This window comes from Neophocaena asiaeorientalis, unplaced genomic scaffold (genome assembly GCF_003031525.2).
Source record: "Neophocaena asiaeorientalis asiaeorientalis breed wild unplaced genomic scaffold, Neophocaena_asiaeorientalis_V1.1 scaffold680, whole genome shotgun sequence".
Classification (NCBI taxonomy): domain Eukaryota; kingdom Metazoa; phylum Chordata; class Mammalia; order Artiodactyla; family Phocoenidae; genus Neophocaena; species Neophocaena asiaeorientalis.
Window position 1 is genome coordinate 138,362 of NW_020171816.1, and position 26,847 is coordinate 165,208.

A 26,847-nucleotide genomic window follows, 5' to 3' on the forward strand; every position below is an offset into this window, starting at 1 on the left:
AATGGCGTTCATTCATTCCCTCTTCAACTTCACGGCTTCTTTGAATACCTGAACTCAGATTGCTCCTAAGTATGGCTTTAACCCTACCCTGGCTACAGCAGTTGTCCACACTGAGGAAGGAATTAAATGGGTTCCAAGTACGGCATGTACCCTCCCCCACCTCCCCCCACACAAGACCCGCCAGGGTTGGGGAGAGCGACCTTGTTTAATGTGACACCTTGGAGGAAACTCCCCTCCGGCACCCCCTGCTCCAGCCACAGCCCAGCCCAGCCCCCTCATTAGTATGGAGCTCAGGAGGCCTACCCAGTCAGGCCTGCCCCCACCCAGAACCGGACTCCTAGCTCTGCCCCCAGACACTCAAGTCCTGAGATTTTGACCCTGCCTCTCCCTCTAGCTCCCACGACAAAGGTTTGGGCTGGGAGGTGGCAGATCCTACTTATCTTGTCATAAATATTTATCAGGCTCTAGGGGCCAGAGCCTGCAGCTGACTTGGAGGTGGGGGGCTCGGGGCAGATGCTTCAGGACGATCTCAAAGCCCTTTCCTAATGAGGGTGCTGGGAGGGGAGAGTGCCACCTGGGCCTTGCGCTCCTGGGGGAGGGGGTGGACAGATGGACAGCGGGACAGAGTCAGAGGGAGCCTGGGGGGACTTGGGCATGCTCCAGCAACCAGACCTCCCCTTGCACCCCAGGAATGTGGGGGAGGAGGAGTCAGAAGAAGCCAAGGCTACCAGAAACATGGCAGCATTCTTCCTGGACTGTCCTCTGGCAGAATATCCTCGAGAGCTGCGCTCCCCACACACATCAGCCCCCCAGACTATGCTCCCCACACAGTCCTCCCAGAACTGTGCCCCTTCCCGGTGCGTGCTCCCAGCTACATGGTCCTTCCAGAGCTGTGCTCCCTCCCGCACACTGTCCACAAGGAGCTGTGCCCCCATGTAAACCTCTCCCCACCGTCCCTCCTGACCCCACGCTTTCCTCCTAGAGCTGTGCCCCAAACGCTACTCCATACTCTCCGGCCTCCAGAGCTGTGCTCTCCACACATTCAGGAGTCTCCCGTCACCCACCACGAGCCCCCACTCCTGGTCAAGAGGGACTCCTGACCACAGCTGCTGGGAAGCCCTCTGGCGAGCAGTGCAGACCCCATCCCCGGGGATCCTGGCAGCGCCTAAATTCCAGCTCTCCCGTGAGCCAGGGGCACAACCCCCATCCCACCCCGCCTCCCTCATTGGCATGCTGGTGGGGCCCACAGGTGGAATCAAAGCGCTCTGCTCAGAGCCGAGCTGCACAGCGGGGAGCGGGAGCCTTTGTCTCCCCAGCCCTGGGGGAGGAGGGGAGCTGGGGCCAAGAGGACACATTTTGGGGTCCAGAGCCTCCTCCTCACTGCCACAGGCAGGCACAGCTGCAGATGAGGGGGGCAGCCTGAGCCAGTGAGCACCCCCAGTAGATAATGAGCGGCTGGGGGGAAGGGACAGCCTCAGGCACAGCCTGTGGGGGGAAGGCTGCCTCCCAAAGCTCAGTGCGCTCATTAGTGGAAGCCTGGGAGGGGAGGCAGCTAAGTGGGTCAGTCTCCCTCCCCCAGCCTGCCTGACAGGTGTGGGTGGGAGAACCGTCAGCCCATTGTACCCCATTGAAGTCGGTCCCACTCTGAGTCCCCTTTCCCTTCAACCCCCTCCCTGAGCCCCTGACCCTCCAACCCACCTCCCAGAGCCCACTTTCCCTCTCTGAGACCCCCAGGTGGCCTCCTCCCCTTCCGGAGCCCCTCCCTTTCTCTGCACTGCCCTCCCCCGCACCAGGTGCTGGCCCCTCAGTCAGCCTCCCCAAGGCATCCTCCAGACTGAGCCACACCTGGGAGAAATTGAAATCTTAGACTCTTCCCCTACCCCCACCGATGAAGCAGACATCCCTGTCCGGGACCCGAAAGGCAGTAAAACACGGCTCTACTGGGGCCGGCGGGCGGAGGGCTGTGCCAGAACAAGCATCCAGATTTTGGGGCGGGAGCCAGGCAGGGTGAGGTGTGGGCTCCAGGCCAGGGCTTCGCTGCCCCCCTACCCCCTCAGCTAGTTGTCCCTAGGCACTTCCCCTTGTATCTCCAGCTTCCCTCTTTGCCCCCGCTTCAGTTATGAAGATAATTGTCCTGGCAGATCTATCACAGGAGTAAGGTGGGCGGAGGAGGGATGGATGGGGGTGTACCACAGAGGCAGGGTCTTCGCCCTGCAGGGTGGGGAGGTTCAAAGAGACAGGGTCTGTTGCCTGGCTCCCCTCTCCCAGCACAGGATAGAGCCAGATGAGCACAGGATGGGCAGCCTAGCTGGCGGTTGCCCACCCCCACTCCCAGCCCCCCTGCCTCTCCAGCCTTTGGCTGGGCCCCTCCCTGATCAAGGACCTTCTAGGGCTTCCTATTTCCTGTCAAGGCCACCTACTTCAGGCTCTGAGAAACCTCTGGACTGCCCAGCTGGTCTCGGGGCAGAGGGTATGTATGGTGCTCTGTCAGCCACCTTTGATGTTGCCGGGACACAGTTCTGGGAGGGGCTGAGTGACTGTCCTGGTTCTGCCAAGCCCCACCCCAGCCTGAGGCCCGAGGGGTCCTTATACAGTCATGAATCTCCATCTGACTGCACAAGGGTTAATCTCAGGGTGCCACCCCCTCCCACCACGTGTGCACAAATTCCAGGAACGCTTTCCATTAAGAACGCTGAGCAGATTTCATTTACATTAATAAGAACCAGAAAAATCTGAGAGGGGGGAGGACAGCAGTGTGTGGTTGCCGCTCACGTTCTGTATCTGAGTCTGGTAGAGCCTGAGGGGCTCAGGCTGGGGCTCCTAGTCTTAGAGGAGAGGCCCAGCCCAGTCATTGCTGGGGTACCCAGTCCTAAGGGAGAAGCCATCCAGTCCTAGGAGATCCCAGTCTGAGGGAGGAGGCAGAGCCTAGCCGATTCTGGGCACTCCTAGCCTGAGGAGGTGATCCTAGGGTCTGCCGGCCTGAGGGGATGGCAGAGCCCAGTCTTGGGTGGGAGAGGACACCAACCCATGGAGATGCCTAGGGGCAGGGACAGACAGAGCCCTGGGCTTCCACCACGAGCTGTGGATGAACCCTATCAGTCAGGGTTTGCGGCAGGCCTTCTCTGAGCCTCAGTTTGCCAGTCTGTTGGAGAAGGCCGCTCAGTCCCATCCCCACTAAGTGTAGCTGTAAGTAATAGAAGGGAAGGTTTTGAGCTTTGAGTTTTTTCAGGAGCACTATGTCCCCTTCCTCAGCCTCCTCTCCCCCTTCAGCTCTGCATTTCGACACTAGAGCTGAGCGGAGGACTCTGTTCAGTAAGCTCGGGAACCTGTTTAGGGTGGAAACCCCCAAGATCCACCTACCTGTGAAGGGGAAGCCGCAGAGTGACTGCGTGCATGTGTGTGTGCGCGTGTGCACACGCACGGGGGGTACCTCTGTTCTGCCAGTCCGAGCCCTGCCCCACTGAGGCCTGTGAGCTCCCACCTCCTTCCCAGCTGCCAGACCAAGCTTCTTTTCTTCAAGGGTAGCAAGAGTCTGATTCCCACCCCCCTGGGCCAGAGCAGGTTATAAGTGTGTGCAGGGGTGAGCTTTCATGACTGGACCTGGCCTGCCCATGTACAGGTGGTTGGGAAGAGGTGTGTGTGAGCTTGCATGCTTCACGCACGGGCGGGGTGGGCGCGGGAGGTTGGGGTCTGCAGGCATCTGCGTGTCCTACCCCCACGCATGTCGAGGGTGCTGGAGAAGCACTCCTGACTCTGCTGGATGACTATCCAGGCCTGTGCATGCATGTGCATGTGTACTCTGTCATGCTTGTGCATGCAGTGGGCCACCCCTCAGCCCAGCCTAGGATTTGGGGAGAAAGGAGAAGCCCCTGCCCGGGTGCCCCCCAGGATTTGGGCCCAGACTTGCCTTGCTCCAGGCTGGAGTTCTGGAGTGGGTGATCTGAGGCACTTGGCTGTGCTTAACCCCACCCTTGCACAGCAGGCCGGGGCTCCCATATCTTCATCCTCTTCCAATTCCCTTTCCCCCAATCCTGCCTGAGGCAAGGGGATGGTATGGGGACACTTAATTGCATCCTTGAATCATTCTCAAAGAGCTCCTGTCCAGCAGCCGAACTCAGGGTGCTGGTGCCTGCCTGGAGCGGGAGCCAGGCCTGGTGGCCCAGGCTCTGTGGGGCTGCTCAGTCTGGCAGGAAAGCCGGCAGGGGTTCCGGGCCAGGCCTCCTGGCCCCTCCTCTTTCCCTGGCCTGCTGCGCCTGGCCTCCCCGCTCAGCATGCAGAATTCACCGGCTGCTCCTTGGCTGTCTTATCTCCTCGGCGGCCAGGGGGGTGGAGCGGAACCGACTCCCCCAGACCTGGTGGGCCGCCCCCACTCCACGTTATCTTGCCCCACAGCCTCCTCCCGCCCCTTGCAGCCGCTGCAGACCTTTCCTGCTCCTCTTCCTGGCATCCTCTAGGCCTTGCTTTGTCTGCAGCTGTCTTTTTTCCTGCCTCTCCCCGTCTGTCTTCTCTCTCCAGGGTAGTGGGGGGCGGGTGAGGGTGGTGGTCATCCCCAAGGCCGAGCTTATCCATCTCTACCGGTCCCTTTGGCTGGCCCAGATGTCAGTTGGGCAGAGGTACCTGAGTCAGAACCTAGGCTCAGCACTTGCCAGCCTGGTAATTTCCAGCAACTGCTCTGCTTTGAGCCTGTTTCCTCTTTAAACTGGATGAAAATGATTCAGGGACTAAAAGTGGTTCAGAGACTAATCGGATGCAAGGGCCCTGCCCCTGGCTATGCCTCCTGCTGGAAAGTTCCCCCCTCCTTCCAGCTTTTGGGAGGCTGGTTGAGGGCATGTGGGCATCCCCTGCCTCCACCTGAGAGCCCTGGGCAAGCTCAGCCCAAACTTCCTCTGGCTGTAGAGACAGAGGCTCTGGATCCAATGTGGGCTCTGCCAAGGGAGTATTTCTGTGAGTCAATAATCAGGCAAATGGGTAAAGAGAGTGTGAGAGGCAGAAATGCATTTTATCGACGACAGAAATTATTTACCTGGGTTGAAAAGAATTGCTAAGAGACTGAAGCACTTACTGTGCACAGGGCTAGCCTGACCCTTTGTCCCACAGCTGGGCAACAACTTTCCTTTCTAGCCAGTGGTGATCCCTGGGGGTAAGGGACCTGGCAAGAACCTGCAGGGGAACTTCCCTGGTGGCCCAGTGGTAAAGAATCTGCCTTACAATGCAGGGGACACGGTTCGATCCCTGGTCAGGGAACTAAGATCCCACATGCCACGGGGCAACTAAGCCCGTGCACCATAACTACTGAGCTTGTGCGCCTCAACGAGAGAGCCCGCATGCTGCAACCACAGAGTCCATACGCTTTGGAGCCTGCGCACGCCACAACTAGAGAAGAGAAAACCCGCACACCACAACTAGAGAGAAGCCCGCGTGCCTCAGCGAAGATCCTGCGTGCTGCAACTAAGCCCCGTCGCAGCCACAACTAAATAAATAATAAATCTTAAAAAATAAAAAGAACCTGCAGGGCCCCAAACTTGTTGCCTATCCTGCTTCACACAGAGCTTCGAGGCCCGAGTTCTAGCCAGGTCCCCTTGAATCTCAGAGACCTGGAAGAGGTCCTAGGATCCTCCAGCACCCCAGGACTTGGTGAGATATGCTCCCAACGAGAGCACCTAAACGAGTCCAGCCCATAAATGATGAAGTGCTGCCACCTGGTGGCCACCAGTAGCACAGCCCTTCTCCAGGGTCCAGTCTCCAGGGCAATCTCCCCCCCATCCCCCCCATCCCCCCTGTCCCTGAGGGCATTCATCCTTCGGGAATCAGGATGGCCGATGGCTGGACTCCAGGCACCCTTGAAACCTCCAGCCAAACTGTGCATGCCTGGGGAGCTTAGCTCAGGCCTGACTGCTCATCTGGGCTTTGAAACTCTTTTGATGCATGGCCATGACATCTGCTCCTGGATGGCCCTCAAAGCCCTGCACATTGCAGCAGCTGTCCCAGCAAAGGGCAGGCTGGACTTGGGATCCCTGGAGGCTCCCTCTAGGTCAGCAAGAGACCCTTCCAAATTCAGGATTTGGGTTTCCCTGATTGGGAACTTTGCACTGCTCTCACAGCACCCTCGTCGGCCATGGCTGTAACAGCGGTCCTATGGTCAGGGTAGGCAGGGCAGGACATGACACAGTCATCCCTGGGCTTGGGGATGGAGTAGAACCTGACAGGCCAGCGGGGGATGCCTGGGCCCTTGGGCTTCAGCCTCAGGTCCTCAGGGGTTAAAGAGTCATTTAGCACTACTGGCAGGATCTCCCAAATACGTCCTTCTATGAGAGATCTGAGCCAAAGGTACAGCCTGTCAAACTTTAAGAAATTGGTCCATGGGTTCAGATGCAAGATGAGGGTTGAAGTCACCTGGCTAGGTATGCTGGTGACAGGTATAGCTGTGGAACAGGCTGAAAGTGGGAGAGGGAACCGCCAGCTTCTCTCAGGATCTGATCAGAGGATGGACACTAAATTCATGTTTATAGGAAAGCCCATGCCAGTGCAGACAGCAGATGCTGTGGTCCAGAGCTGTCTTCATGGGAGCCTTGAGCAGCTGAGTACGGCAACTATCAGCACCAAGTAGGGCTGGGACCGATTCAAGTGCCCTTCCTGGTGTGGGGAAGTCAGAGGCTCAAGATGGCTGATGGAGGCCTGGCTCTCCTGCCAGGGCTCAGCTGTAGCTTCCCAGGGAAGAGGCTTACACTCACCTGCCCTTTGATGAGCTGGCTATACGTAATTAAGAGCTTCCCCGATTTCATAACATGTGGCCTCACCTGTGTGGCTGCAGCCTTCCAGGCTGGCTGTCAGATGTGTCTAATTAAGCTGCTTGCGACTGCTGCTCAAATGCTAAGAGAACAAGCGTCTGCAAGGACTCTGGAGTTGGGGATGGTATCTCCCCACGGCTGTCCCTGGAAGATGGGCATATCAGTTGGGCCCTCATTTGTGAGGTTCCCAAGCCTTAGCCCACAGAAGCCCAAGCCTGAGGTTTCTGCATTTGCCTCCACATCTCCCTAGCAAAGCCAGGCTCAACCTCTCTGAGGCACCCCCTAGGAGGCTGGGGTGAGGGCCCGTGCCCTGAAAGCTCCTCCTGAGCATTTTTCATCCTGATTTTATAAGGGCCAGGCCTGCCTGAAAACAGAAAAATATGACCATTCACAAAAGCCATGGAGGTCTAACTTTAAGAACAAGTTCCCCTTCCCTGACTAAATGCCAAACAGGGAGCCCAAGCACTCAGTTCAGCTAGATGGGCAGCATGGGTACCCCCCATCACCACATCTGGTCCCGGGAACAGCCTCAGACTCAGACACACTTCCTGCTCTTGTCAAGCATGGTGTTGCTGGCCAAATGACAAGGACTGGATGACACCACCCTGAATGGAAAACCCTGCAACGTCCCTGACCACCTTACCTCCTCAGCAGCTGAGATGACAGCGGAGAAGTAGAGTGCTTTGGGGGAGACAGATAGCCTCTCAGCTCCTCCACCTCAGCAGAGGTCGCCTGTATTGTGGCCAAAAGCAGGGAGGCTCTTCCTCACAAAGCAGTAACATGCCTACCCCCCGCAGGTCTAGGATAGTCTGTGAAAAGTGAAGAAGCCCAAGTTCTCGCACTCACTTAGGCCTATACAAAGTAAGGAAGTGGAAAAGCCGACTCAGTTATGATGGAGTTTTCATGATGAATTTTCACACACTTCCTTCATCACCCCAAGAATAAAGAGACACAGACACACATTTTTCAAGGTATTTCTTTTGTAAAGGAGCCAGATTTGGCAACTAGACTGAAAATCTTCCAAAATTCTGTACAAATGTGTAATATACAAATATACACAAGGCTTTTGCCGAGAAAAGACAGCACAACAAACAACAGAGGCGGCTTTGGTGTTACATACCACCCTAGGGCATCTCAACACCCCCTAGGAATGCAAGGGGCTGATGGACCACAACATAGGCTACACATGTAAAACACACTACAATTACACTATGTACACTGAAGTATAAAAGACCCACTGTCCCCTTGGCCAGCTCACGAGCCCTCTAGCAGGAAGGCAGGCCATTCACCAGATAACCCATACTAGGGGAACTCCTTTAAGTGGGAGAACCTTGCAGAATGAAGTGGTTTGCCCTAAAAACTATTAACAGCACAAGGCATGCCCTTAAACAGAAAGGTGGTCAGAGTGAATTCAAGAGATGGAGCACTCCTTGTGCTCTCTGGAGCTCCGTGTCATATCTGTCTCTCTCTCTCTTTCTCTCTCTCTCTCTCTCTCATCCTCTCTGAGTCTCACTCCATCTCAGTGAACCGGGCAAACATGGCCTTCCGGACAGCATCTTTGTAGGAATCTGCACCAGACAGTCCGTATGCGCTGCCTTTGGCTCCTAGGCCAGCTCCTTTTAGCCGGACTTGAGCCTGGGGGGGGATAAAACTGCTGTCAGCAGCTGGCAGGTAGGGTGTGGATGGCTCCCTCTCTCCCTTATCTAACCCACTCCCTACTGAGCTGGACCACCCTCTGGAAGACAGGAGAGGAAGTTTTAAATGAAGATATGGATTTCTATATTGGAGACCTGGAGTAGGTTTAAAGACTGAAGGGATCAAATAGGTAAGGGAGACAGGCAGATAGAACCACACCCTCCCCTACTCCTATGCCTGTTCAGCAAGCATTGTAAGGGCCCCAAAGCACAAAGCATTGCACTGAAGCCCAGGGAAGCTCTGGTAATTTTGGGCACAGATCACAGCAGGACAGCTTGAAGTCAGCAGAACTCACTTGCACAAATCAACAGTAAGAGTCTGACCTAAGCTATGTTACCGGGTCAGAGAGGGAGCAATCACTGGCGGTGCTTTTGTCTAGAAGGCCAGTGGTTGAGGGCCTCTGCTCCTGAGATCTGAGTAAAGGATTTCTTATCATGGAGGGAAATCCTACTAAATTATAATTTGTTTTATACATAAGCAAAATCACTTAGAAATTAAAGCACAGTACCTTTCTAAAAATCCAATCTAAGCTACACGGGTCTGAATTGGTATTAAATTAGGGTTTGTTTATAACAAAGGACATGGAAAGACACAGCCCTTAGGAGAAGGTAGGTTTTACCCAAAGATACCAAAAGACCAGAAAAATCAAGTAGGGTGCCACACCCATTCCTTCCAACTGGCATCTTAAAAGGAGCGTGAAATATGGGAGGGCTGCAGAGAAGACAACTCCCACTGGGTCCTAGGTCCTCTGGGTTCTTCAATCTCATCTCATCTCTGGGATAAGCCTGCAAGCCACTGCTTACCTCAATGGGGGCTGTGATGCCTTGACACTTTCTTCCCAAACCTGAGCCTTCCCGCCAACCCATGGCCTGCAGCATCTTGTTGCCAATGTTACTGTGGTCAATGCCATCTTTGGTGGGCTGCTCGTAATTCCTGCCAGTGGCAAACACACAGTTACTTAAAAAGCCAGAGCCCCGGCTCACAAAGTGGAAAATGTGCACAACACATACACAGTGCCAGCATCAAACTGCTTCTTGCGCTTAGGTTCTGGAGGTTCTGGAATGCCGTACTTCTCCCGTCTTTCTGCAGCTCGATCCCGGTATTTCATCTATGTGAGAAAACAAACATGGTTAGAGATATTCAGACTTCAATCTGTAGCAGTCTCATGCACCCACACTTCAAGATTATCACCTCAAGTGCTTTCTTCATCTGGAGCTTGGCCTTTTAGAGTGCTCTCAAATACCACATGCCCTGTCTCCCTTGCTGCACTCAGTCATATCCAAAACGGCAGGTTTGTAGAGATGAACTGTGTGTGGAACCTGGGGTAGAACTATGTTTCCAACAACCAGTTTTATTTAACGAGTCACCTCTTGTCAAGCTCTTCAACCAGCCTGCTGGGCGTGGGCACAGCCTGCCAAGGTCCTCGAGGGAGAGGAGGGCAGAGCTGCTGTACCCCCTCAGCATTGGACAGGCCCACCTCCAGGGAGACAGAGCCAAGGAGACTTCCAGAGACCTATTCTACAGTCCCTGGGGAGACGGCACTATAAACAGTGGAAAAAAACAGGAAAGCAAAAGCCCTAACTACAGATACTATCTTGGGGTGAGAAATTTCAAGTAACTTGCTCACTGGTTCATCTCTAACCCATAGGCCTCTATTTGTATTTAAAACCCTGCCCAGCTGGCTCTCAACCTGCCTCGTCAACTACCAAATGACTGCCCATTAGTGGCCCCACAAGTTTCTCCTGCCCACTGCTTCCTTCCACATCACCTGCAATCATCTTGTGTCCTGCTGTTCCCTGGGCCTCATTTGAAGCTCCTCTCATTGTTCACAAAGGCTTCCCTGGCCAGGCCAAATGAGCTCACTCTCTCCTTGCTAAAATCCAGCATACTTCACCAGCAAGTATTTGGCACTCAGGACTTGTGAGCAGCCTTGAGCACCCTCATTAAGCGTCAGTTCAGGGCTCACAAAGCGCACAGAGTTGGGTCCAGTCTACATGAGCCACAATGGCCAGGTGACAGGTATGTGGCAAACCCAACCCTGTCCCTGGGACCTGAAACAAGTGCTACAAATAAAAGCCAAAGGCAGTTACCCCAAGACACTCTAGCGGCACATTGACCCCCATTCACCTCTCTCTCCCTCAGCTCCAAGGCTTCCAGCTCCTGCTCGCTCAGCCTGGATCGTCGGTAGATGTCCATGTTTTGCTATACGAGAGATTTTACAGACAGTAAGAATTCACACCTAATTTGAGATATCACATTATCAGTATCTATTATATTCTTTTTTTTTTTTTTTTTTTTTGTAAAGCCCCAGTATCTATTACATTCTAAGAGTCAAAGCCTAATTCACTACACTACAGCATGAAAGCCAGAGCCCGGTACATATGGAGCTGCCACGGTCCTTTCCACTCTATAATCTAGAACATACTATAATCAGGAGCAGCCTTCTAAAAGGCAATCATTTAATACAGGTATTTACTGAAACTTCACTACCGTCAGGGCACTCACAGCATCTTGCTGCCTCCCCTCCCTGCCTCAGATCAGCTCAGAGAAGCATGGCCACCTTGTGTAGGTCTGAGAGCTGCTGGTGCCTGACCAGGGCGTCTCTGTTTGGGAACTGGCGCCGGCAGAGCAGGCAGGCCATCTTCTTCCAGTCGGCCAGCTTTTCTTCTTCACTCTCAAGTCTCTCCACCAGCTCCTCTTCATTGTCACTGTCACCACTGTAAGCAGCAACGAGACCCCTCTAGGGACAAAAGGAGGGTGGGTCATTGGAAATGTACAACAGGAAGATAGCAATGGCTAAAAGTAATGCCTAATCCAAACTGTGAGAGTACGCATTACCCATACTGAGTGGAGCAGCCAGGTCCTCCAGTGCTGGGCTTGAGAGCCTCCTGGCACCAACCCTCTTGGGGCCCCAAGAAGAGTTCCTGGATGGCTGTTCTCAAACTGCTAACCATATTTGAAAACCCCAAATACAACAGATCAGAGTAACGGCCCACCCACATTAGTATCTACCAATAAAATACGTTTTTTTCTTGTCTTAATTTTCTCTTTCCAGTCTGTTAAAACTCTCTATTTACAAATGCAATAAAACTCAATTAACTGAGCTCAGGAATTCGGGCTTCATTCCCTGCTCCATCTCTCCAGCTCTCACACAGGGAAAGCAAAGCCCTGAACATGGATTCTATGTGCAGAAGCTGCTCCAAATACCCACTGACAGGGACCAATTAAGTAGAAGTCACATTAGCCACGATGCAGCTGAGTTTCAAAGTGAGACACAAAGCACAGATATGGTCTTTAAACTGGTGGTACTTCCTTACTTTGAGGGGATTCTCCTCGTCTCCATTTCGCACCAATTCGGGGATAAGCTGCTGCCTTTCTGCTAAGGCTCCCTGGGAAACAGAGAACACGTCATAAGCCTCAAATTTTACATAAGTTCCCCTCATGAAGTAAGGCCATTCCTGCTACTGTTACCTTCTTCTCAAAGAGAGCAAAGCCAGCATCTGCTGCAGCAGATTCTCTCCTTTCTTCTTCCCTCAAAGAATTGACAGGTTGAAAGCTGTTTTTAAAATTTTCTTTCTGCTTGTTTAAACTCTTAGCCCAGCGTTCCATGTCTTTGGCAATCTAAAGTCAAACAACAATTACAAAAAATACACTTAGGTAGAGGAACTTAGAAAACAGTCTCCTATGCCATGAAAACAAGCCATTATTGTAACAAACTGTAACAAAACCCCTTTTGCCCTTACCTTTATGAGGTACATACAACCAAAGTCATTAAAGGTCTCAAAAGTCAATGTATTTTAAATTCCATAAATAGTTTTTATGGATGGCCTCTATCAGCTTCCCATTGAAGTTACCTGTATAAATGACTTTTCCTCCCTGGACTGAAGCTGGGACTCAAGCAGGCTCCTGCACTATGCAGGCTGATTAATGACTCTTTTCTTCTTGCTGCTCCATCAGAGGGAACTCTTCAGTGAATTCTTCTAACCGCCGAAAGGCACAGGAAACCCCATACAGCCTTATACAACCTAAATCTCAGGGACTTCCCTGGTGGTCCAGTGGCTAAGACTCTGTGCTCACAATGCAGGGGGCTCGGGTTCTATCCCTGGTCAGGGAACTAGTTCCCTCATGCCACAACTAAAGACCCTGCACGCGGCAATGAAGATCCCGCGTACCACAACTAAGACACGACGCAGCCAAATAAATAAATATTAAAAAAGTCTTTGAGTCTTTCAGGATTTTTTTCCCCTAAGTACATAGGCAACTGACAGACAACATATGGTAACACTAAAAAATTGCAAAATGCTCTACAAACTTGATATAAACAAGATGTGTGGCCCCATTTTAAAGAATCCAAATAAAGCAGATATAAATGCCTCGCCCCCCTGCCCCCCAACAAAAAAAACCATAAAAATTAAGCCCAATATCCCAGAGAGAAAGCTGGGTCTGCTGGCTGGGTCATGACCTTACCTGCTGTGCTGTTTTGCTCTTGGGTTTCTCCTTCTTTTCCTTCCCCTCTTTTGCAGGAGGTAGGCCTGTCTGCTGGTGGGAGTTAGACTCCGCAGCCAGGACGTAAGTCTCCTTCTCTCCATCCCAGTACAGGTACTGCTGGGTTAAGGAATTGTAGTAGTACTGGGAAAAAAATACCATTAATGCAGATTTCTGCTGTGTTGAACCATTAACTTAAAGGAGTATTTTGTCAAAAACCCACATCAAAGTTGTTTTGTCAAAAAAACTAAACATAAAAACAAAGCATGTTGCAGACTAGTAATATTTTCTATGTAGAGAAGAGGTGCTGTACACCTTGGTGTAGGTGAGGATGATGAACCAGCCAAGAGGTGTGAAACCTCTTGGGCAAAAGTAGAGTGTGGTTTCTTTTCAAGAGTCTAGTTCCTATTAACTTAATCCCTGGGCCTGGAGGGTACCCAAAGAGAAACGCGTCTGACTCCTTTCCATAGACAGACCATTTACACAAACCAAGTGCCCAGAACAGGTGGTTCAGGAGGAGCTTTTTCTCATACGCCCTCCATGACAACCAGTTAACATGTCATTGTTGGGTTCAACCATACAGAACACGGCCTGTGGACATTCAGGCAACCAAACAGGTTTGTAAGAGGCTAGCTCAGGAGCCTGGAAGGAGGTGACATGTGAAGGAACTTGATCTGAAATTTGTGGGGAGAACCACAACAGAGAATAGGTAGCAGTTATCTCTCCTCTTCTCTATTCTTCAATCACTCACTCTACCTGCTCAACAGGGACCCAGGAGAGACTGCCTGCTGTATCTCTTCCAGGGAAGGTGGTGCGGGTCAGGCACAGGAGCCACAACTTCTATGGCCGCCAAGAAGAATGGCCTGGGAAAGGTCAGACTTCACAAGCAAGAGCAGTGGAAGAACCACGCACAGGCTCAGCCTCCCTGGCAGGTCCCACACAGCTTCACACCTGACTCTCAGAAACCACAAGCTCTCAATGCCAAGTTCCTGTTAAAAGCACTTATTTTTACTGTTCTATATATACATACAGCTCCTGGTCATAAATAGCTGTTTATTTTTGGAGTGTTAATGTTGCTTTTCCTCTTTAAAAGTTATACACACCACCAAAAATAAAATATCACTCCACACATCTGCTAATTTCTATTCTCAAAAATACAAAGGGTTGCTAAGTAAAAGCCAGACACAAAAGGTCACATATCTGATTCCATTTACACAAAATGTCTAGAATAGGCAAATCCATAGAGACAGAAAGCAGACAGCATTTGCTGGGGTGGGACGGGATTAGGAAGTGACTGCTTAATATATAGGGCATAGGGTTTCTTTTCAGGTTGATGAAAAGGTTCTATAATTAGATAGTGATGATGGCTGCACAACACTGTGAATATACCACTGAACTGAACACTCTAAATGGTTAAAATGGTGAATTTTGTGTTATGTGAATTTTATCTCAATTAAAAAAACAATATATAGTAAGAAAAAAAATCACAATTAAAATTTTTTTTTTTTTTTTTTTGTGGTACGCGGGCCTCTCAGTGTTGTGGCCTCTCCCGTTGTGGAGCACATGCTCCAGATGCACAGGCTCAGCGGCCATGGCTCACGGGCCTACAGCTTCGTGGCATGTGGGACCTTCCCGGACCGGGGCACGAACCCGTGTCCCCTGCATCAGCAGGAGGACTCTCAACCACTGCGCCACCAGGGAAGCCCACAATTAAAATTTTTATCCAGGTCTTTACATGAAGGTTAACAGTCACCTATAAATTTTAACTTGACAAAATAATCCATGCTTTAGGAGTAAGAATAGTGGCTACGGGTGGGGTTACTGATCGAACAGCAACAGGCACCAGAGAATGTCCAGTGTGCTAGGAATGCTCTCGTTCTTATCTCAGTGCTGGTGTATGTATGAACGCATATACATGTAAACATTCAAAGAACTGCAAGAACTGCACGTCAGTTTCATGCATTTTTTCCGTATGTACATTATACCTCAAAACATGTATTTTAACTCTTAAATTACCTGTGAGTTGGGGTCATAGTACAGCCCTGTTGTCGGATCATAGTAATATCCTGAAGATTCATCATACTGGTAAGTGGACGTGTCAGGCACTGCTGCAAAAAACAAAATCCAGCATACAGTCATTCCAGGTAAGAAACTGGCTTTACTTTAAATTCTAAGCCACTGAGATGCAGCAGGCCTTAATGGTCTTCTCTCACATCCCCAAGTGTCCCTCTGACACCCACAAAGGGAGAGGAACTCTTATTAAACAAAGACAACAACTAGGACCTTCCAACTATCAACAGCCCCATGAGGTTTGGCTTACCATATTTGGTACCAGGAACTACACCAGTGGGGGAAGCGGCTGGGGCCTGTGTACTAGTGCTAGGCTGTGCTTCCTCAGTCTGGAAAGAACAGCAGCTTCAATATAATTTCAACTGTAAAGTCTCTCAAGAGAACTAAATCACTGCAATCATCCAGCAGGAAGGGCCCCCTGACAGACCCACTGTAGCAACGATCTAAGGCAATCCTTGATCAAAACACATGTTGACAACTTTCTTCCTAAAGGTCAAGTCGAAACATGCATAGTATAAATACACTGTTTGGAATCTTGCACTTAAAATACATACACAAAATTATTTTATTATCTAATAATATTTGACAGAGAAGTGAGACTGGAATGTGTATTATTCAATCCTAGCTCATACAGCAGGCAAAGACAATACTAGTATGGCAACACAAAGCTTTCCCAACAGTCACCAGTTCTGTATCTAAAATGACAGGATTACCGGAGAGCCGGGTGGATTGGAGGTCTGATTATATAGCTGGGGACTCTGAGATACTACAGCCGCTGAGGTGGTGGTCACCGCTGTGCCTGATAATAAACACAGGAGTTAGAAGAGCCAACGCACTGAACTCTAAGCCAAACATCCTTATCTGTAATGCCCAATCTAGCATCTTTGTATATGTCAGTTCTTAACAACCTAATTCCCAGTAAGTACTCTTGAACCTACGATATTTTCATTTTTATAATCCTACTAGAATGTGACACACAAAGTCAAACATTCTGTATGATGGTTAAGAAGAAGGAAGAGAAGAAAGTCTCCATATCTGCTCTGGGGTTGCGAATAGATTTAACTGCCACACCTTTATAATTCTAGAACAACTGAAGCATAAGCTTTTAGAGTGACCCTTCTGATTAATGTCTGGACACCAGACTGCAGGGCCACACCGTCTCTGCTTACCTGAACCTACATGGTCACCCACATGATTCCTAACAACACAGAAAGGGAAAATACTGAATTCCAAGAATGAACACTCATCACATGGTCTCTAAGAGCTTCTTATCAGCTCCTGATGTACACGAGCAATCCCAATATTCCCCTAGGACCTTAGGCACATGGTGACAACCCTGAATGTGTCCTATCCCCAAGTTTTGCAGGGAAATGGCCCTCATAGATTTATTTGGGTCTAGTGAGAACATCTAGTTCTATCTCCTCAATTGTATTTGCTTAAACAAAAATAAAGGGAATATGAAGTTTATTACCTGATGCAGATGATGCATCAGATTCCAATCCTCCAGCCTGTTGCTGATAAAACTGTTGGTAATCCTGTGAGTACTGTAGAAGAGTCCACCATTAAAGCTGCTATTCTCAGACACACTCTGGAGACCAGAAGTTGGATGCTGGTCAAATCTACCTACCTGAGCATACTGGGTGTAGCCATCTTGGCCTGGCTGCAGGTAACTGTAGTCAACATTGCCTCCTTCGCCACTCTGAGACTACAAAATATGAAAAGAAGAGGAAACACAGACATCAAGTTTTTCAAATGTCCTTGGAGTGAATCCGGGCAACACCACCACACTACATTGAGCAAAAAGATCCTCCATCTTACCTGGGTGGAAGACCACTGAGCGGCAGCAATGGCTGTACTAGCCACGGAGAAAGCACTGACCCGGTTACCATCTGGAAGGACCAAGTCTCTGAAACCACAACGATCCAATCACGTGATTCTATCTCAGTATGCTTCCAATCACTAATGCCACACTACCCAGAAAACAGCAATTCACTCCAGCCTTTGTTGGAAGGTCTCTAATGCCAGCAAGGCCACATTTCAGATGAGGAAGGGTTCCCATGGGCAAAGCCCTAAGTGGGCAAGTGTCCCTGTAGTATTTCTATTCTCCTTTGTACCCTTCCATCTAATAAGGTGTCTGCTGGATGAGCAATGACACCAGAAAGGGGAAATTTACATCGCTAGAATGAAGCTCTATATACATGAAACTGCATGTTGTTCTGGAAGTAAAGAATTATATCCAGATGGGTTTGCACCATCTTGAAGCAGTTTGCATAGCATTTATTCTCAACCCATCTGCCATGTCTCTCTTTGTCCTGCTCTGAAGTTTTCTGGCAACTGGTTATTGAGACAGGAGGGAATAAGTTCTAAGAAGACAACTGTATCCTTCCCAGCCAACCAGGAAGGATAGTGTCTCAATGTAGAGAACACGGGCTTTGAGTGCAGTTAGTAAAGCATCCCTGGACAAGCACGTGGATGCAGCCGTTTGAAGTAAGGACAATGAAGCCACTCACTTTCTGGCACTTTTTGCAAAATCAACCCCAATAGTTTTGCCATCAATTTTCAAAGGAGGATGGAGACTCTGTAGTATCTGAAGCAGCTGAGAAGCGTCCTGAAGGAAAATGTGAAGAAAAACAATTTTGTCACGTAATTGAAAATCTCTCTCTACTACCTAGCCCAGTCAAAGAAATATTAAAAAAAGAATAGCAATTCATTCTTATTTGCGGATATGAAATCATTAGAAAAAAATCAGCCCTCTTTCCTCCAGGACATGAAGGTATCCAGTATTATTGAAAGAGTAAATGCTAAAACAGTCTAAAACAAAGCATGATGAAATGACAAAACTATGGCTCAACCTTCAGTTATCTACAGATATATATGGTATTTTTACCACTTACTGAAGTCATCAGCCTATAATTTAGCACTGTAATAACTGTCATTTCTTAAGTCTTGAACTTTGGGCTCTAGGAGCCTTACACACAGTATCACAATTGGATGAACCACATTTGCCTCTTAAATCTCAGTTTCTTTTAAAAGGAAAGATTCAATGAACATCTCACCATTGCAGAAGACAGCTGCACAAACGCGAAGCCTCTGTTCTGCTGGGTCTGTTTGTCTTTTATGAGGCGAATGTTATTGACAGCTAAGGATGCGTAGGGAGACAGCGCTGTCATGATGGAATCCACCACAGTGTGTGGAGCTATGTTTCGAAGTATGATTGCTGCAGGTGAATGAGACAGATGACAGATACATGCATTCCCACAACCAATGCTTTTCAAGGCAGGTTCAAGTACAAACAAATCCATTTTGGGAGGTTTCTAGCATATTTGACCCTTGAATGCAGGGGGATGAGAGGTGCTGACCCCACTCCCATCCCAGCCACGCAGTCAAAAATCTGTATATAACTTTATAGTCAGCCCTCTGTACTGGTAGTTCCACATCCCCAGATTCAACCAGAGGATACTGTACTACTATAGCATTCATTGAAAAAACCCACATTGTTCGTTAAACCCATGTTGTTCAAGAGTCGACTGCATATCTTTCACACTTTGACATGGAGAAGATTCTAAAAACCAGTCTTTTATGAGGCAACCTGAAGCTACTGCTCCTCATTAAAAAACGGCAGGATGAAAAAAACAAAACAAAACAAAATGGCAGGATGGGACTTCCCTGGTGGCGCAGTGGTTAAGAATCCGTCTGCCAATGCAGGGGACAGGGGTTCGAGCCCTGGTCCGGGAAGATCCCACATGCTGCGGAGCAACTAAGCCCGTGCGCCACAACTACTGAGCCTCCGCTCTAGAGCCCACGAGCCACAACTGCTGAGCCTGCATGCCCAAACTACTGAAGCCTGCATGCCTAGAGCCCGTGTTGTGCAGCAGGAGAGGCCACCGCAATGAGAAGCCCGCTCACCGCAACTAGAGAAAGCCCGTGCGCAGCAACGAAGACCCAGCGCCAGCCAAAAATAAATAAATAAAATAAATGCAAAATAAATAAATAAAATAAAAAAGGGTAGGAGAACAAAAACATCAAATGGAAGTTAATTTCCAACATAAAGACCAAAAGATTACATTTGAACTTACTATCACAGTAGTAATCCACAGACTGAACTGATTCTGTGGTTCCAGGGGGCACTTCCTGTTCGGAGTCTACAAGAAAGGAAAGAAAGAGGAAGAATCAGTAACTGAAGACAAACAAACAACAAACCAATATAAAAAATACATTGAAATACCAAAGTTTTAATTTAAAGTAAATGTATCAGTTGTTTTTTCTTTTTTAACCATTTGTGGCTATAGTAAAACCTCATTAATTTTGACATGAATTTTAAATGGGGAATGCAAAAATTGGGCCAGTGGAGGACTGACATTACCTCTATACTAAAGAAAAGCAGATGCAGAATGTAAACAAGGCGAGCAGACTTAATTTTGGAACATAAAAGAACTATGTGTACTCTCACAATCATCAGCAGGATCTACCTAACCTAAGGTAAGAAGGTTTAAGCAAAATATATAGGTTACTTGTTTAAATGCCCTACAACCTGTACTTTTCCTTAGGTTCACAGACAATCCAATTAGTCAGGGTTTAATACATATTCCCAAACAGCTGAATCTGGGCTTACCAAACTTGTCTGCTCCACATCGGAAGCATTTTAGTCTTTTCCTGAAATTGTTAAGGCAGCACTGGAAAAAAAAAGTTTTATCTTAGTTATTTCTCACAGTAGGCCGGGCTTACTAGTAACAATGTGGTAAGTTAGAGCAAGAGGGCCACGGGCAAGTCCCAGTGAGGAACAACCAAAAAAAAAAGCAGAAAGTGATACCATGTATCCAAGATAAAGGGATATTAACCTAAAAATTTAGAATGCTTTTACTATGTGAATTCTCCCAAGAAAAACAAATTTTGATGTATTCTGAAGTAGAATTCCATTTTTACCAAGCTGGGGAAAACTTTTAGTTCACCCCAAAATCCTATAGCAAGCCACTGGCAAAGTTCTCCCTTATATCAGAAGAGCACCATAAGGACTTCCCTGGTGGTGCAGTGGTTAAGAATCAGCAACTAAGCCCGTGCGCCACAACTACTGAGCCTGCGCTGTAGAGCTCGTGAGCCACAACTACTGAAGCCCATGCGTCTAGAGCCCATGCTCTGCAACAAGAGAAGGCACCACGATGAGAAGCCCGCACACTGCAATGAAGAACAGCCCCCATGCACAGCAACAAAGACCCAATGCAGCCAAATAATAATAGAAAAAAAGAGAAATTGCCAAAAGTTGAGAGCTCTAGAATTCAAGAAACCATAAAGTGAAATAAACTTAAAATCTTAATTGAAACACTGGGCTTAGAACCAGGATCTTAAACAAAATCTCTCATGTTTGAGGGATTCTGTCCTTTAGTACCTACTCAGGAGGACCCAAGAAAGTCAGAAAGTACAAAAATCACCTTATGATAAAAGCTGGTGATTGTGTACTTACTCATGTCCTTGTTTGGACAATCAAACAAACAAATAGAAAACAACAAAACCTCAAAAGAGTTTTGTCTATTTGGGAAGAACGCATGCTTACCTTGTTACAAAGCCAATCTTCAAACTTAGGTCTGGGATTGCTATAATGCATTGCAATATGCTTTCCTTGAATCACCAGCTTTTTCTGTAAAAAAAGAAGTAATTAGTTATTCCCATTGTGAGGAACATGTGTCCATTTTCCCAGGGCAGAGCACACTTCGGAAAAATCAGTGCTCTGGAATTAAATGGACAACATACGGGGAGGACCAACCACCGCCACCTATACTCTGCCCATCCAATCCTTCAGATAGGCAGTAAGAGAATGGGATGCGGAGTAAAGGTAAACGGAGTCAGGGAGTGCTGAGAAAGCTGCCACACACTAAACGCTGACATGCACCAGGCCGTGTCTCCAGCAGAGACAGAAGTCCTAACATTCATCATTGACAGGCTGCCTGAGAGTGACAGTCTATTTCAAAAAGCAGAAGACACAACTCTCCCAGTTCTGAGGTTGTCTCCTACTTTAGCCCTTAGCATGGTGTCCTTGGGCTTCGCTTCACTTTTTCCCCAGTCCCCCATCCTTATGCAAAGTGAAAGCCTTTACATTTCCCCTTCCCTCAAATTCCTGCTTCAGGATGTGTCCTTTGGGGGACAATGGGAGGGGAACTCATTTTTAAAGGGAATCTGGTTACAATTTTCTCAGGAGGAACTAGTCTGAATGCCATCGACTCTAAAACAGCTAAATGAGATTTCTTCCTGCCAAGTGCAACCACGTGATGTCCTGAGTGACAGATGTGTTTTTCACTGAAATAGATGGTACTCTCCTTCAAGATGAGTAACCAGGAGGCCAATGAAGTTTCTTCAGGGGGTTAGGAAAAGTTTGTAAATGTTCATATACCACCTCATCCTTCAAGTCAACCATGTGACTAAAAAGGACTTAATTTTCAAAGGTCAAAAACTCCGAGCTGAATCAGTCTACCAAGAGTATACCCAGCACCTGCCCCCAAAGAGCCTTCATTTAACAGGCACATCTTTTTTCTTTTTTTGGGGGGGAGGGGAAGGGAGCAGGATGTTCTGACACTGTCAGAACAGATTTAAGTAGGAGGTTAGATATCCAAATTTTTTTAAAGGAGTCTAACCCCTCTAAACATACATACTGTTGAGTAATTTGGTTCTTGCAAATCCTGGAAGAGTTAAGACATGCTGTGAATGTTGTCTCTGCAATATCTAAAGACAAGACTGCATGTCTGGCCAAGAGGGAAAGAGCTGAAGGCCATCCACTCACTGTGTTGTAAAGAAGCAAAAATAAAGAAGCTGGCAGATATGTCAACAGATCATCCCACTAGGAGGGATGTGTGCTGGGGGAGACTCCAAACTATCACTGAGTCCCTAATCCTACTGGTCTTTTATTTCTGGAGTGAATTTGAACTGTAATGAAATATTACACATTAACATAGCTTTGTATACATTAAAATTGTGGAGATTTTTAAGTGTCTTACAGGTTTTAATTTCCTAGGAGTTTTAAACTCCCAAGCAAGTCATTCTGATACATCCACCATATTAAAAGATGCTGTCATGTAAAGAAAGCAGATTCACATGAAGCTTGTGTATGTCCTGAATTTTATTAGGATGGTGTCCATGGTATGAAATGAATGAAGATCTACCATTATAAGATCAGGCTGTCACCTCTGGGTTAAGGAAATGAGAGGCTTAAAAATCTAACAAGTCAATCAAAATGATACCCTCATTAGTGAGCCTTGTTATAAATGATAATAAATCATCAAAGAATATAACTCTTATTTATGAGTGACAAATCATAAAATGCTGCAGAGAAGCAACATAATGAGTTAAGAAGACTTCCCAGAATGCACTTGGTTAAGGCATTCAATACTGTGCTTTGGAGTTCTGGCAAAAAACGTTATTTAAGTGCCAAGCACTGAACATTATCTTGACAAACTGTAGAACACTTCAGTTAATGCTTCTTAAAGAATCATCAATGATTTGCTTTGAACAGACTACAAAAGGCATTCTCAGGTAGATTAGAATGTTAATGCCACTCTAACTAGATCAGACAGCAGCAGGACACCAGCTCCCAGGCTAATATCATCAGACTTATTGTTCAGAAATTCTACTAGGTCCTTACATAGTCCTTGAAGACCCACTGAGCAGTTACGCCTCCAGGAGGCTTGCAGTCTCCAAGAGAAATAAAAAATTACTTACAAAATGCCTGTAGCAGACTTCAATTATATTCTCTTCACTGTCAAATCGAGAGTTGGATAATCTAAGATTACTCTCAATGGACATAATAGGAATATAATCAGGTAAGGAAAAGGGGAATATTAAGATGTCTTGATAACTACCAGACAAATATACAGTGGTTAACAAGGCCCTGCCAGGTAGCCATGTTTAAAGGCAGAGCAAATTCTGCAATGTAGTGCTTGGTACTGTATTTATTCTAGTAACAGCAATTTTAATATATACAAAGCTTTTCTTTTTTTAAAGTCACTCCTTTGGAACAAACCACTCCTTCAACCTTTTTTTTTTTTAATTGTACAGACTTGTTCCATTTTCATGAATATCTAGACTTGGTGAGTGAAGCAACCTGATTGGCTTCCATCCAGCTGGTAGCATCTTGCAAGTGATAAAACTCCACGAAGGCGAAACCACGGCTTACACCTAGAGACAGCATTCAGATATAGACGGGATACTCGTGTTAGTCAGTTCCTTTATAACAGGTGAATCTCTCTCCCACTGCTTCAACACTGCGTGACAAAGCCAATTGGGAAGCAGCTTTACAAATGTGACTTGACTTGGGGATCTTCTTGATACTTTGCCATGGCAAGGAACCAAGCCGCCTGAACTAAATGCCACTCGATTTGATTCCACGCTTAAAAAGTAACCATGCAACCGACTACAAACAGTCAAACAAGGAGTTTATAAATCACTACTTACCGAAGGGAAAAAAAAGCCCCTAAAAACAAAGTTTTTAAAAAGGTCCTCAGATGCTTTCTAACATCGTTTTCAAACAGTCACATTCCTTAGCCATGGCAAACCTTTCATTCTGAATTCATGTGCTTGAAGACTGGGGATATCAGGATGTTCTTTAGGGACTGAGGTGGGAATGGGGAAGAGAACCAGAACAGCAGGAACTAAGCAAGCTCTCACCTGTTTTCCTCTTCATCAGCCTCACGTCCGCAGGCTGAGGGCCTTCAAAGGATTCCATCATTTCTCGAATCTGCACAGACAGGGATTTACACATTTATAGTTAAAGCTTTAGCCACAAACTATTCCACATTAAAGAGAGGTCAAAGACTAGGGATTACATTAACTGCTTAATTAACCAAGTTTTTAACTTCTATCATCAAAATGTAATTATTCTAAAAATAGAATAAAAGAAGGAACACTTCTCATAGAAACTGATGTACTGTAACAGCTCTGAAGGCACTCTTTATATGCTGACTGGGAATTTCCTCAGGCACAATTATTTATTTTGTGATATACAGTCTTGCTCATGGTATGCTGTCCCTCAAGCCTCCCTCCTTTAGCCTAATCTTGTTGTTCTTTGTACTAAAGGACCAGAAAGAAAGATGAGATTTAAAAAATGCAGAAGATATGTCACTGTCTTCTGAAGTACGCAACCAAGTATCAATGCCAAAAATGAGGAACTCCCTTAAGATAAATATTTTTTGCACAATATCTTAAAGAAATAGCTTCCTTACATTTACATTAATGGTGAAAATTAACAAAGCTCATAACGTTCTTCGGTTCCTAGTAAATCAAAGTAAACATTAATTGGGCCTGAAGAAAGACTTCTGGCTGGTAGGTTTGTTATTGATGTCAGATCAAACCCTTACTGCAAAAGGCAAAATACATTAATAAATACATTAGTCTCTTTATCAATCATACCAGGCAGCGATACTCCCAGGGAGAAAACCAGGGCCAAATTTGTGAAACAGAGATTCTTCGTGGCCTCCACTTTCCATAATTACGTGTAAAGGCTGCAGGATTATATACAGTCAATCCTCATTATTTGGGGATTCTGCGCTTGTGGATCTGCCTACGCATTAAAATTCGTTAACTCCAAATCAATACTTGTAAGTGCTTTCATGGCCATTTGCAGACACGTGCAGAGTAGTAAAAAATTTGAGTCACCTGATGTATGTGTTCCCGGCAGAGGTGATGCTCTGCCTTGTTTCAGCTTTCATACTGTAAACAAGTGTCCTACTCATAGTCTGTTTAGTGCCAAGTTTTTCACATTTTTGTACTTTTTGTTGGTGATTTCACTGTTTAAAATGGCTCTCCAAGTGCAGTGCTGAAGTGCTGTCTAGTGTTCCTAATGCAAGAAGGAAGGCTGTGATGTCCCTTACAGGGAAAATATATTAGAAAAGCTTCATTCAGACATAAGTTACAGGGCTATTGGCTGTGAGTTCAATGCTAATGAATCAACAGTATATATTAAATAAGGCACCTCTAAACAGAAATACACACGAAACAACAAGGTCATATATTGATCAGTTAATGTAAATGTTGTAACCAGAGGCTCACAGGAACCTAACTTTGTATTTCCCCTAAGAGCATGGTTCCATACCCCCAGTGCCTTTATAGACTGCAACTACCATAAATATAAGGAAAATCGACTATTTTTTCACAAAGAGTATGTATGAGAAGCACTACACTGAGCCAGAGCCAACCACCTGACTTAAGTTCATGCTTGGTAACACAGTAAGTGAAAAATCAGTCACCAGAGTAACTAAAAACAGTTTCTAAAAAGTAGTGATACAGTAACATACATAGTAACATAATTAGCTAAAGACTGTTACTCTAAGAGTTCACATGTCAGTGGGGGACTAAAATAAAATGACAATACTGAAAGTGATAAACTGAAATTCAGGAGAAGATTAAATACTATAATTTTAAAAGGTTTTAAAGATCCCAATAAGCAAATTTTCTACAAATATTGCACAAAATTTGGCAACCTCAGAAAGTCTACTTTGAAAACCTGCCTTCTTAAGGTAAGCACTTCTAGTTCTCTGAGAAGCCTGAAATAAATAAGCATTTCAATCTTGTTTCATTACCAGAAGGGAGTGCCCCCAGAGTCAGCTAAGGCACTGCTCTCCCCATGCCACCCACTTCTTCTGCACGCTCCCAGGGCCACAGGCCTAAAAGACTCAAGGGAACAGTATGATCAACAAGTAAACTTTCCTCAACTGACTCCTGCAAGATTTCTTGTATCCCCTACTCCACATGCTCATGGCTGCTGCTACCTGAGCTCAGCTCTGCCTTCTTTCTACCCCCTACCATTCTAACCTACACAGCTTTTGTTACCAGGTAAAAACCTCAGTAGCTTTCTTTTATACTTAGCTGGGCTTTCAAAGACTCCATCATTGGCCCCCAAAGCACCTTCCCATCCACCTCTCTCCTGTCAAAAGCTTTTGATTTCAGTCAAATCAAGCTGATTTGGGCCAGTCCACATCTTATCCTCAGTTCTCCACCAGACCAAAACATTTCTATCCCCCAAGAATCAACTCAACTAAAACCTCCCTGGAGCTCTTCCTTGCCCTCGACCAGTTAACTCAGCTCCCTTAAAGAATCCTCCAGAGTTACTCCACAGAACCACTTTCAACAGGACCTCTTCCAACACCTATCCCTTTCTACTCTGCATTGTCTTCATTATCTGCTGACCTTAGCTATTCATCCTTAAGCTTTTATGAGGCAGGATCCATGGTTCTGCATCACTATAGCATAGCAGTACACAGTGTAGCAAGTGTGCTGTGGATCACAAATACCCACTATTAATTCTAATATCCCATCTCACATTTGTCACTTCCAATGTTTAGAAGACCAAGGCTGTGTGAACTGAGTACTTATCTTTAGCTCTAAAATTCACTAAACATTAGTCAGAATATTACTCTGAATACTCCAAGACAATAGATACTGGCATAATGCATGTTTTATAAATGTATTTCAAAACATCATTCATTTCACAAACAACATTGGCTGAGCAGCCTCCTGCATTCAAGGGTTGGGAATACACTTAAGAAATTCTACCTGGTAGGTCAAGAAAGGCTTCAGGGACTTCCCTGGCGGTTCAGTGGTTAAGACTCCGTGTTTCCACTGTAGGGAGCATGGGTTCGATCCCTGGTTGGGGAACTAAAGTCCTGCATGCCGCACAGAGCTGCCCTCCCAAATGAAAGATGGAAGGAAGGGAGGGAGGGAGGGAGAGAGACGGAGGGGGAGAGGGAAGGAAGAGAGAAAGAGAGGAAGGAAGGGAGGAGGGAGGAAGGAAGAAAAGGAAGGGAGGGAGGGAAGGAGGGAGGGAGGGAGA

At 47.1% G+C, this 26,847-nt stretch overlaps 1 protein-coding gene across 2 annotated transcripts in view; it reads right to left on the reverse strand.

The window, feature by feature from the left end:
* Window positions 1-7,746: 7,746 nt before the first annotated feature.
* The window catches only part of RBM5 (RNA binding motif protein 5), a 24,638-nt gene continuing 5,537 nt past the window's right edge, over window positions 7,747-26,847 (reverse strand). The window contains exons 5-25 of one of the 2 annotated variants that reach the window (XM_024737441.1): window positions 23,688-23,757; window positions 23,125-23,198; window positions 20,587-20,670; window positions 19,651-19,711; window positions 19,115-19,180; window positions 18,095-18,255; window positions 17,549-17,646; window positions 16,857-16,944; window positions 16,666-16,743; window positions 16,510-16,582; window positions 15,752-15,837; window positions 15,289-15,367; window positions 14,985-15,076; window positions 12,951-13,112; window positions 11,955-12,104; window positions 11,801-11,872; window positions 11,044-11,223; window positions 10,611-10,685; window positions 9,494-9,591; window positions 9,287-9,416; window positions 7,747-8,423 (exon numbers count right to left, since the gene is read on the reverse strand). In XM_024737441.1, coding sequence (XP_024593209.1) covers window positions 8,298-8,423; window positions 9,287-9,416; window positions 9,494-9,591; window positions 10,611-10,685; window positions 11,044-11,223; window positions 11,801-11,872; window positions 11,955-12,104; window positions 12,951-13,112; window positions 14,985-15,076; window positions 15,289-15,367; window positions 15,752-15,837; window positions 16,510-16,582; window positions 16,666-16,743; window positions 16,857-16,944; window positions 17,549-17,646; window positions 18,095-18,255; window positions 19,115-19,180; window positions 19,651-19,711; window positions 20,587-20,670; window positions 23,125-23,198; window positions 23,688-23,757 — 2,103 coding nt within the window. In that variant the 3' untranslated portion in view covers window positions 7,747-8,297. The other variant, XM_024737433.1, reaches the window with a different exon arrangement.